This window comes from Eulemur rufifrons, chromosome 2 (genome assembly GCF_041146395.1).
Source record: "Eulemur rufifrons isolate Redbay chromosome 2, OSU_ERuf_1, whole genome shotgun sequence".
NCBI lineage: Eukaryota > Metazoa > Chordata > Mammalia > Primates > Lemuridae > Eulemur > Eulemur rufifrons.
Window position 1 is genome coordinate 70105552 of NC_090984.1, and position 12066 is coordinate 70117617.

A 12066-nucleotide genomic window follows, 5' to 3' on the forward strand; every position below is an offset into this window, starting at 1 on the left:
CTGGCTTACTTGCCTTCTTCCCCACCCCACCTCTCAGAGCATTCATATGAGGGATGGTTTCCATAGCAGGGCACATTCTTTCATTCTTTTTTTACTTCCTGTTGTGTCTATCTTTGCAATTCCAAACCTAATTTCGAGTAGCCACAGACCATTCCATTTTCTCAGTATTGCTAGAATAATTATACTGTTAGAACTTCTCTCCCACTTGAAGGTCCTTTCTTGTATCTTGTATTGAATTCTCATTAATTTCCTGAAAGAGCTCTCCCAATGTTTGCAATCTTGAAAAATAGCTAATCTCCTGGAACCTCCATTTCCTTTTCTGTTAAATGGGGAGGGTGGGCTACAGCAGTACTTCTCAAACTTTAATGGGCATAGAACCACCTGGGGATCCCACTTAAAATGCCAGTTCTGATTCAGGTCTGGCATGCCTGGTCATGCCAATGCTAAGACCTTAATTTGAGTAGCAAGGGCCTCAATGGGAGCTCCATGATAATTTTAAAAATAGTAATAAAACAACACTCATGATTCTAAGTCCTGAGTCGTAACCTCACCATTCTCACTCTCAGGAGAGACTTAACCAGAAATTAAAAGCCATCTTAATGAGTCTCTTTAGCAATATTTGCCCTTTCCAATAACTTTCCTATCCTGAATCTTTTCTCCCTTTTCCTTCCTGGGTTACTTTTTCTACCTGCTTCCATACTGTCCCTTCTTGCTGAATTGGAATCTTCTTCTGTCAGTTTACCTCTTTGTACTGGCTTTTTCCCATCTACTTACAAATACCTCTAGGCTTCTGGCCTGACAAAACTGTGCTTCCCCAGGGATAGTTTCACAGCAAACTTCTAAAAGGAAGGAGCCATCTCTACCCATGGTTTCTTTCCAAGTCCACATTCGCAGCTGAGCATCTTCACCTGAGTAGCCTTTGAACACTCGGACTCAACCAGCTTGAATACAACTCACTCATTCATAATAGTGTTATTGATAATGTTAATAATAAAATTGGAAGTAACTAAATGTTCAATACAAGGGAAGGAAGAAGTAAATAAACAGTATTAAATGATGCAGTGATTACAATGATACTTTGTGGCCAGGCACGGAGGCTGACACCTGTAATCTTAATACTCTGGGAGGGCGAGGCAGGAGGGTCACTTGAGCTCAGGAGTTTGAGACCAGTCTAAGCAAGAGCGAGACCTCATCTCTACTAAAAATAGAAAAAATAGCCAGGTGTGGTGGTGCACACCTGTAGTCCCAGCTGTTCGGGAGGCTGAGGCAGAAGGATTGCTTAAGCCCAGGAGTTTGAAGTTGCAGTGAGCTATGATGACGCCACTGCACTCCAGCCTGGGGGAACATGGCGAGAGTCTGTCTCAAGGGAAAAAAAATGATACTTTGTGTGCTGGCATGGAATAAATGAAAAAGCAGCTACAAAATGGTATGTCTAGTATGATCCCATGTTTTTAATAGGAAGTAAGTAGATACTTGGAGGAAAATGTCTAAAAGGAATAACAGTTTATTGATTTCAAAATGTTTAATAGGTATCTCTCTGGGTTTTGGGATTATGGATGATTTTTACTTTGTCTTCATCTTCTGCACAGTCTGAAATTTTTTCAATATGTATAATAGAGTGTTAGACTAGAACTCTTCCTGCCTCAGTTTCTACTAAGGCACAAATATAGTGGATTCCAAGATTCCCAGGTAAGTTTGAGGCAAACACCCATATGCGGAATTTGCAAAAAGAATGAAGGGGAATTTGTCTCATAACTCCTGGCCCCCTCAGCCAGGCCAAAGATATAAAGGAATCAGAGGAAAGAGAATGATAAAGATGTTTCTTTGGAGAGAGCCATTGCCATGCTCTGATTTCCTTGGGTGCTCTCTGACCCTAAGACTCCAGGAAAGATGTCTCAATACGAGGACTTTGAGCACCTTCTACAGTATGGAGCACACAGAGAGGTGGTGCCTGAGAAAGCTAAAGCCACTGTAGATGGAGCCTGCCTCTGCCTGGGAATCTAAAGAGTGACAGAGAAGGGTTGACCGGGGGCACTGGAATAAGAGCCAAAGAGGGCTGCTGCCTTCAGGTGGGACTATACTACATGTTTCCTGAAGGCCAGATTAGGGACCAGACAGGTAGGGAGAGAGCTGCCTTAGAGGTTGTCTTGAGTTGGAGGGGAACTCTGGACGCCCAGGGGTTGAGGAAAGTGCTGCAAGTGGCCACCTAGATATAAAGATACATGGGCCCAGCAGAGAACCCCTGAAAAGCCTAGAAAAGTGGCCAAGAGACGAAGCATCAGCTTTAACCATCTGCCAGGCTCACTAGAGACACAAGCTTTAAACATCTGCTGTACCTAAAAAGCATTAAGCCACCCACCCTCACATCTCCTCCTCATCCTAACCCTCCACTGCTCATCATCTCATCTACCTTTGCTAGAGCAAAATAACAGTCAGCAAGTGGGGGAGGAATTGAGCCAGGAGTGATTAAAGAGGAAAGGCCAACCATATCCCCAGCGCTTTTCCACTGGAGGCTTCAGTCTGAGGCCAACCTAAGCTGGTGGAGTAGAAATGATACAGCACTGTTTGGCATTTTCATCGTTACACAAGTGGATATTCTAATTTCAGAATTGTGTGTGCATTTGTTAAAGTGCTCTTAGTACTGTGTATTATCTAAGAGGAATACAGAAGTAATGGGATCTGCCAGAGTTTTCATCTAAAGGGAGGAAAAATCAAAGGAAGAGTGGAGAACAAAAATCAAGTTGTATCACAATCTGTTCATCACACTCAGAAGCTCCCTTAGGCCCCGTTTCATCATTTCTTACCCCCACAGAGGTAACCACTATCTAGTCTTCTAATGGCATAGATTGATTTTGTGTGTTTTGTACTGTACATAAATGGAATCATTCAGGATGTGCTCTTTTGTGTCTGGCTTCTTTCATTCAACATGTAAGGTTCATCCATATTGTTGCATGTAGTTGTATTTCATTCATTTCATTACTATATAATGTTCTATAGTGTGAATTTACCACAATTTATCCATTCTGTTGTTGATGGGCATTGGATAGCTTCCACCTTTTGCCTATTACAAATGGTCCTGCTATGAATAATGTATTACTTTTTTTTTTCAAGATGGGGTCTTTGCTCTGTCACCCAGGCAAGAGTGCAGTGGCACCATCGTATCTCACTGCAGCTTCAAACTCCTGGGCTCAAGCAATCCTCCTGCCTCACCCTCCCAAGTAGCTGAGACTACAGCCATGCCACCATACCCCACTCTTGCTCAGGCTTGTCTCTAACTCCTGGCCTCAAGCATTCCTTCCATTTTGACCTCCCAAAGTGCTAGGATCTGTGTGCCAAAGTGGTGGTGTGAGCTACCGCTCCCAGCACCAAACATTATTATTATCATACCACCCTCTTTGCTCAAAAAAATTAAATGTCTGGCCAGGTGAGGTGGGTCACACCTCTAATCCTAGCGCTTTGGAAGGCTGGGGCGGGAAGATTGCTTGAAGCCAGGAGTTCAAGACCAGCCTAAGCAAGAGCAAGACCCCATCTCTACAAAAAAAATACAAATATTAGCCAGGAATGGTGCTACCTGCCTGTAGTCCCAGGTACTAGGGAGGCTGAGGTAGGAGGATAGCTGGAGCCCAAGGAGTTGGAGGTTGTAGTGAGCTATGATGATCCACTGCACTCTACCCAGGGTGACAGCAAAACCTTGTATAAAAAAAAAGTTAAATGTCTCCCCATTTCCTTCCAAGTGGAGCATAAATTCCTTAGCTTAGCATTCAAGGTGTCCTCTCTTCATTTGTACCCCAATCTAGAATATTTTTGGGTCCTAGTCAAGCTAGTCCATTGCCTCTAGTCCTCACTCTAACCATGGGCACTTTTTTCTTCCTCTGCTTCTCTATTCATGCCACTCTCATTCCATGTTGCATTGTGGTGCCTCCCACACTGCTCCTAATATCTAACACACCTGTTAGAATCTTCCCTGTCCTTCCAGGCTGAGCTTGTATAGACTTCTTCCAGCAGGCAGTCTTACATTCTTTCTGGCCAATGGGCATCTAAGGTCATTTCCTCATCTGCAATGCTTTGTTACACTCTTCTTTATATATCACAAACTGCCTTGGGCTAGCTTTGCTTTCATTCATGTTTCATCTTCCCCACTGAATTCTGGTAGGGACCCCAATTAGTTCATCTGTGTGTCTTCCAGTGAAGCTAGCCCAGGTTCTTGCTCATAGAAGTGGCTCAATAAATGTTGTTAAATTACTTTGGAGGCCAGGTGAAGTGGCCCACACCTGTAATCCTAGCACCCTAGGAGGACAAAGTGGGAGGATAGCTTGAGCTCAGGAGTTCGAGACCAGCCTGAGCAAGAGCAAGACCTGTCTCTACTAAAAATAGAAAAAAATTAGCCAGGTGTGGTGAGCGCCTGTAGTCCCAGGTACTCAGGAGGCAGAGGCAGGAGGATCGCTTGAACCCAGAAGTTCGAGGTTGCTATGAACTAGGCTGATACCACGGCACTCTAGCCTAGGCAACAGAGTGAGACTGTGTCTCAAATAAATAAATAAATAATAAATTGCTTTGGAGAAGTTGTTTGAAAATGTCTTGTTGATTTTTACCTCTAATACCCACTTCTCCTTTGAGTGAATTCCCCTCTTTCTCCTTGGTATTTTGTATGTGAGTTGGCTAAGCAGGAACTTAGTCTATGGTGTCTGATGCCACACTGATACTCAAAAAAGAACGGTAATCTCTCAGTGCTACCCTCCATAATCATACCATATCTTAAGTGAATTAAAGATTTATCTATATTAAGCATCCGCTATATACATGGGACTGTGGTAACTGGAATAAAACTTGCTATGCACTTGTAAAGACATCATCCAAGAGTTTTTTATCTTTGGAATGTTTTAATGTCTAAATCTGCTGTCTGTGGTTGATTTTTGAAACTTGCGTTTGTTTCACCACTATGGATGAAATGCACTTTGGGTGAAGTGTGGGGATCCCAGCTGAGGGCCATCGAGTCATTTTAAAGCAAGTAGAATATAAAACTGGAGCAATATCTCACTTTCCCGTCAATAACTGTATTCTCAAAAACTAGTACCTAAATTAGTGACTGAAAATACTGGTTAAAATAATGAGAAACTTCATTCATTTGTGTTCTCTGTCTCCCCCTCTCCAATTACCCCAAGAGAACTTGGTTCATTCTGAGCATTAGAGATGACTTAATTTTGTGGTAAGAAAATAGGAATTAGAGGAAGCCAATTAGGAAACCTCAAGGAAGAGGAAGTGTCTCTAGGCTAAAGGGAAGGGTGTTGAGTCTTATTTCCTCTCTGCTCTTGACTCACTCTCTCGGTGCTTGGCCAACCCCTGCACCTCCCTTTCCCCACCTGATCAGGGAGCCGGGGGGCATGGAGAAAAGAGTGAATAAAGTCTAAATAAGATTGATAAAGATTCCAACATGAAGGGAAACACCACGGATAGGAAAACCTCAGTGAACTGATTGATTCCTATCCCCCATCTACATTCACGGTGAGGCTGCATGTGTGTTGGCAGGACAGATAAAAGAATTGGCTGCTTGCCAAATTAAGAGGACAGACTAAGTTTACTTCTGAATAATAGCAGTGTATGGGGCAGGCCCATCCATGCAGTATGTACTTGCTTTTATTCTTTACTAGGGATAGATGAAAACAAATGACCCAAAATCCAGGCCTTATTCACCCGAGCTCCTACTTACACAAAGAGAAGCTGAGTTCAAGTCTACTCGCAGGTGGGTTATTTTCACTATAGTGGTTAATATATTTTACTCTGTGCCTTTAAAGTGGGTACTGCATGCTCACCTGTTTGAGAAAAGAAGAAACTGAGGTCATGATCACCAGATAGCCTGTGGCAAGGCTTCAGATTCAAACCCAGTGCGTCTGACACTCATGGCACAGCCTCACCATGATCAAAGCTCAGGACCTTCCCTCTCTCTTCCCCATCTTATTTTTCACTGGGACATTTGCTGTTCTCTCAAGCTGTGAAGAATTTCCTGTGTTATCATGCCTAAAGGGAAGTTGTGTGTTAAACACCACCAGTGGTTAAGCCCAAGCCAGCCGGGGTCTTCCATTGCCTCTTCCAGCATTCTGGGGAGACCCATGAGAATTCTCAGTGTTTCTCAAAGTCCTTGTCTTCCAGAAACAAGAGATCAGCTGAACATTGGGTCTTCATTTAAGAAGAGTTTCAAAAAACCAAAAGAAACATCAAAAGTTTTAAGAGAATAATAAGTTGTTTTAGCTAAAAATGAAGGGTGAACTGAAAACCTAAAGATTTTGGCTCCATAGAAAGGTTAATGGATAATTGTATTTAAATGTCTTTTGGGTTGAGCTGATACAAGTTTATTCCCTCTCAAACCAAAGGACAACTTTTATCATTCTGGAGAATGGCTGAGAGAATCTAGGCACAGAATTATATTGACTGGTAAGGAAGTGGGTGGCACAGAAGGGAAATAATGAGAGCTGTGTGACTGCTATGTTGACAGAGAAACTGTATTGCACCCACCATTGGTGCTGGAGAGTGATGTTAGGAACATCCTACTTGATGTCCACATTAGATGTTATGGACAAGGGGGCTAAGGATTGTTGCTTTATCGGAATTTGATCAGTTAAGGGGTTTGAAGGGCTTACGAGTAAAAGCATAACCAATTTGCCTCATGTAAGTCAAAGAAGTCATTCTGCATCGCACATTTGGTGCCCCATTTGTCCCTTTTCTGTACCCATAACTGATATAACTAGAATATAGAGAAATCACCCTTTTCTCCTTCCCCAAGACTCTTCCAAAATGACTGAAGTCCTCCATAGCCAACCATAGCTACTAGGGTGCAGGAAGAAATACAGGACTGAGATTGGTCTGAGAAAAAAAAAAAAAGAAGAAGGTGCCGGGTTGGATGGCTCACACCTTTAATCCCAGCACTTCGGGAGGTCAAGGCAGGAGGATCACTTGAGGCCAGGAGTTCGAGACCAGCCTGAGCAACATAGTGAGACCCTATCTCTACAAAAAACAGAAAAATTAGCCAGGCATGCTGGCATGCCTACTAGTCCCAGCTACTTGGGAAGCTGAGGCAGGAGGATCACTTGAGCCCAAAAGTGAGGCCACTGCACTCTAGCCCAGGCAACAGAGCAAGACCCTGTCTCAAAAAAAATAAGGCCAGGCGCAGTGGTTCACACCTGTAGGCCTAGCACTCTGGGAGGCTGAGGCGGGTGGATCACTCAAGGTCAGGAGTTCGAGACCAGCCTGAGCAAGAGTGAGACCCTGTCTCTACTAAAAATAGAAAGAAATTATATGGACAACTAAAATATATATAGAAAAAATTAGCCAGGCATGGTGGCACATGCCTGTAGTCCCAGCTATTCGGGAGGCTGAGGCGGTAGGATCGCTTAAGCCCAGGAGTTTGAGGTTGCTGTGAGCTAGACTGATGCCACGGCACTCACTCTAGCCCCAGTAACAGAGCGAGACTCTGTCTCAAAATAAATAAATAAACAAATAGGGAAAGATACAAATAGAACCAGGTTCTTGCCCTCAGCAAGTCCTCTCAGGAAGTTCTGGATTGGTGAATGGCCAGAGAGCTGGGCAGAGCCCTACCTCCCTCTCACTGTTTCCCAGAGCTGCTATATCCCTAGCTCTGTCCTTGCCAAAGCTGCCCTTTGGGGCCTCTTAACATCGGGAAATCCTAACTGTCCTGAGACACTCTATTACCAGTGGCCAATTCACAGAGCATTGTGTTTCAACACCTGCTGATACCATATGGAAAAGAAACACAGGCTTCATTTTTCTATTCCCTGGCTCACTGAAACTGCCAACAGAGCATCTTAAGCTAAGGGCTAAAGTCTTATCTTGCCTTTAAACGCCATGTGATGCAGGATGTTTTCAGTCACTGGGAATCTACGCTGCCACTTTATACTTTTGCCTTGTGAGTAACCCCTACCTTCCACCTACCTCCACCCCCAGGGGAGAATGTGGGCCTTGCCAAACGGAGGCCCCCAGGAGATTTTCCAAGACTCACGAGATGTCAAGTCATTTCTAAAACTTTTCAAAAAACCAGAAAGTCATTTCAAAAAGTCTAACTTGGTGGCCCCACAGAGAGGAAGATCAAAGTTTCCACACAGACATAGCAATTCTACCCCACAGGCTTGTGTTAAAGCTACGGGAGTGTTGGTACCCAGACTTTGGTGAAAGCTCCCCAACTCAGGGGAAAGTCCATCTGGGTGAGTAGTTTAGTTGCTGCCTGGCACCCAATGGCATATATTCATGAAGTCTGCTGCCAGGGGATTTCCCATTAAAATGGAATCAGCAAGGGTTTTGTCTTTCTGAAAGATTTCCCAGAGGAATTCATTTGCCTGTGTGGAAAAATCTCAAATTCTAATGTAAACTGTCAGACCTTTTGGAGGATTGAGATTTGGATTTCTCGTTTAATCACAAACTGGTTTTTTTGTTTGTTTGTTTGTTTGTTTGTTTTGAGACGGTATCTGTTGCCTAGGCTAGAGTGCAGTGGTGTCATCAGAGCTCACTGCAACCTCAAACTCCTGGGCTCAAGTGATCCTCCTGCCTCAACCTCCTGAGTAGCTGGGACTACAGGCACATCCCACCACGCCTGGCTTATTATTATTATTATTTTTTTTTTTTTTTTTTGTAGAGACAGCGTCTTGCTATGTTGCTCAGGCTGGTCTCGAGCTCCAGGCCTCAAGCAATCCTCCTATCTTGACCTCCCAAAGTGCTAGGATTACAGACGTGAGTCACTGAACTCAGCCACAAATCTTTTCTAATAAAGAAAAACAATCCAACATAATAGGAAACCCAAATAGTGAGAATGCACATTCAATGAATGATCTGAGTGCTTATTTCATGCTAGGAACCATTTGGTATTGAGGATATACTGGTGAGCAAAGCAAATGTGGTCACAGCCCTCAAGGAGCCTGAGGTTCTAATTCTAGCTTTCAATTTATGTTTGTATGGAAAATTAAATTGATTCCTTCCAGGAAGTATCCTTAAGAATATTAAAATGTATATACCATCCTAGGGCCGGGCGTGGTGGCTCACACCTATAATCCTAGCACTCTGAGGGGCCGAGGAGGGAAGATGGCTTGAGATTAGGAGTTCAAGACCAGCCTCAGCAAGAGTGAGACCCCCGTCTCTACTGAAAATAGAAATAAATTATCTGGGCAACTAAAATTAGAAAAAAATAGCCAGGTGTGGTGGTGCACGCCTGTAGTCCCAGCTATTCAGGAGGCGGAGGCAGGAGGATCGCTTGAGCCCAGGAGTTTAAGGTTCCTGTGAGGTAAGCTGAGGCAGTGGCACTCTAGCCCAGGCAACAGAGCAAGAATCTGTCTCAAAATAAAAAATTAAAAAATATATATATAGATATAGATACACACACACACACACACACACCTCCTCCTAAATCCCATGCCCTCTTGCAGGGCCCAACTTAAATGCAACCTCAAGAGGGGGTCAAGATTTGTTTGAATGTATGAAATAATTCTCACAGCCTGCATTGTGTGTGATTTGAAATATCTCATTACTGCAAGGCAGTGAACATTCAAAGCTATGTCTATATGGGAAGCAAAAGCTTGCAGCTACGAAAACATTCCTCAGTTGTTCTCTTTCTTTCTAGTTTTTAGTTCAATTTAACAGTTTACTTATTAGGCCGGGCGCGGTGGCTCACGCCTGTAAATCCTAGCACTCTGGGAGGCCGAGGTGGGAGGACCATTTGAGCTCAGGAGTTTGAGACCAACCTGAGCAACAGCGAGACCCCTGTCTCTACTAAAAATAGAAAGAAATTATATGGACAACTAAAAATATATAGAGAAAAAATTAGCCAGGCATGGTGGCGCATGCCTGTAGTCCCAGCTACTTGGGAGGCTGAGGCAGGAGGATTGCTTGAGCCCAGGAGTTTGAGGTTGCTGTGAGCTAGGCTGACGTCAGGGCACTCTAGCCTGGGCAACAGAGTGAGACTCTGTCTCAAAAGAAAAAAAGAAAGAAAAGAAAAGAAAAGCCAAGCCACCTGCTGGTCTCCCGGAGCTACCTTCCCTGCTTGGATTACTCTCATTAATCCGTCCAACACTAGCTTCCTATAAGCCCCACCCCTTTGGCTCTTACTTGTCAATCAAAGCCACTTAACCTCGGGTTTCCCCTATCACCCATATTTTAACCTCAGTTCCACTTTTAAGAGTAAAAATTGTCGGGGCTGCTGGCCAAAGGAAAATGTTTCCCAACTAGAAGAAAATTCTGTTCTTTCCAGTGGCTACTTGAACCCGGTCCCTTCAGTGCCTAAATTTAGCGGCTGCTGCTACTTAACTGCACCTGCAATCTATCTCCCTCCAAAGTAGGAAGGAAAGTGTCAGGGAAGGAGGTTAGGAAGAAAGCAAACCAGCAATCTAACCAGACACAAGGTGGCTCCAAGGTGTCAAAACTAACGAGAGACGGTCTACTGAGGTCACATTGATAGGCAAATCACTACTCTAGGCCCCCACGAAGCCTTTTCCTCCTAGCTACAGGCAATTCACCCTCCCGATGACAGCTCTAAACCGCCACGACCCGTTTCCCTGGGTATAAGCAAACTGTAGCCTGGCGCAGGCGCACAGCGAAGACATCCGCCCTCGCTTCTCTGCTCCCCTCAGGGGCGGAGCCTCGAACATTGCTCGGCGCTCAAAGAGGCTAGAAAGCCGTGAATTTGGCGTGCGAGAGCGGAAGAAACCCGGCCAGTGCCCCGGAAGCAGTCGCTGCAACTTCCGGGAGAGGGTTGTACGCCTTGTGCGGGAGCTACGGGGTCCAGATACTGTGCTTGAATTAGTGGGTGCACCAGTATGTCCCGTGGTTCCAGCGCCGGTTTTGACCGCCATATTACCATTTTTTCACCGGAGGGCCGGCTCTACCAAGTAGGTGAGTGAACCACGTCCGTCTATGGTCCACCTGAATTGCCCTGTCATGGTACGGCCTGGAGCAAGCAGACGCGGCTGGAGTTTAGTCTGGGGCTGAAGCAGGGCCGGAGCTGAGTTGAGTCCCATGGTGCTCCCACCCTTCTCTGGAGGTAGGGATCGGGGACCTGAAGGCTGAAGTCCTGGCTGTCTTCAGGGCGAGCGGCCGCACTGCCTGCACACAATAGTTAGGAAGATAGGGCTATACTGCCTGACTCCGGCTTCCTGAGGCCCCTTCAATTGTTGCATTCTGTTCTGGGTTGGCCCAAGGTCTGTTCTTCTCTAAAGGGTAATTGATTCCTTAACCTCCCAACTAAAATGCCCCCTCTCCTTTTTCCTTTGCAGTATGGACTTCCTTGTCCTGTGGTTAATTCCACACAGGCATTCAGAGACTACTATGTGCCAGACACTGCTGGTCCTAGGAGATACAAACATGAATGTCACACCTTCCCCCATACTGAAGTTCACACCTTAAAGGGAGTGACAGATACGTAAACAAACGGATAAAAAGAAAAATGAAAAGTGCCAATTTACACGTATCTACAGAATTCAAGACATCTTTGGAAAACTGGTAGATAGAATTGAGAACCACCCATTCTAGAGCTGCTCTTGAAACTGGCATCCCCTTTTAACCTACAGCTATTTGAATGCTCCTATAGTTTAAATGCTGGTTCTGAATTGTAATTGAGGTGCTGTGCACTAGTTGTTAAGGAACAGCTTTAGTGGGAAGAAACACGAACAAGTTATCAGTTACTCAGCATAGCAGTTATATTTTGCTGAAGTGAGATGGTGTCAAGATTTAGGTTATGATTATAAGCTAGACCCTTGACCTCTTGCCATAGAGAATTTAGTGTCAGGAGAGCCTTATTTACATCTGGTCCATGATAGTTTCATTTTTGAATGAATTTAGTATCTCAGACCCTTGGCAAGGACAGTAATGTAATCATCTATGCTTGGAAATCATGAGAGAGTTGGTCTGTCAATGAGATTCTCTTCACCTATAAATTTTAGAAATGCAGTTAAAGATAACTTGGAATTAAACTGGTTCACTGTATTGCTACATACTGTATATGATGTAGAAGAATCAACATCATACTGGTAATTCGATAATCCTGTAACTTATCCTCAATTTGAAAAATATAAT

General features: G+C 44.3%; 1 protein-coding gene across 4 annotated transcripts in view; it reads left to right on the forward strand.

The window, feature by feature from the left end:
* Nucleotides 1–12066, forward strand: part of PSMA6 (proteasome 20S subunit alpha 6) — a 32880-nt gene that overhangs the window by 2111 nt on the left and 18703 nt on the right. The window contains exon 1 of one of the 4 annotated variants that reach the window (XM_069486648.1): nucleotides 10652–10935. The exons of 1 other annotated variant lie outside the window; for it this stretch is intronic. Coding sequence is in view for 1 of the 3 variants with exons in the window: in XM_069486629.1 (XP_069342730.1) it covers nucleotides 10812–10887 (76 nt within the window). In the remaining 2 variants the exon portion in view is untranslated. Of the gene's footprint in view, nucleotides 1–10651; nucleotides 10936–12066 lie in introns of those variants that run through there. 2 more of the 4 variants (XM_069486656.1, XM_069486629.1) reach the window with 2 other exon arrangements.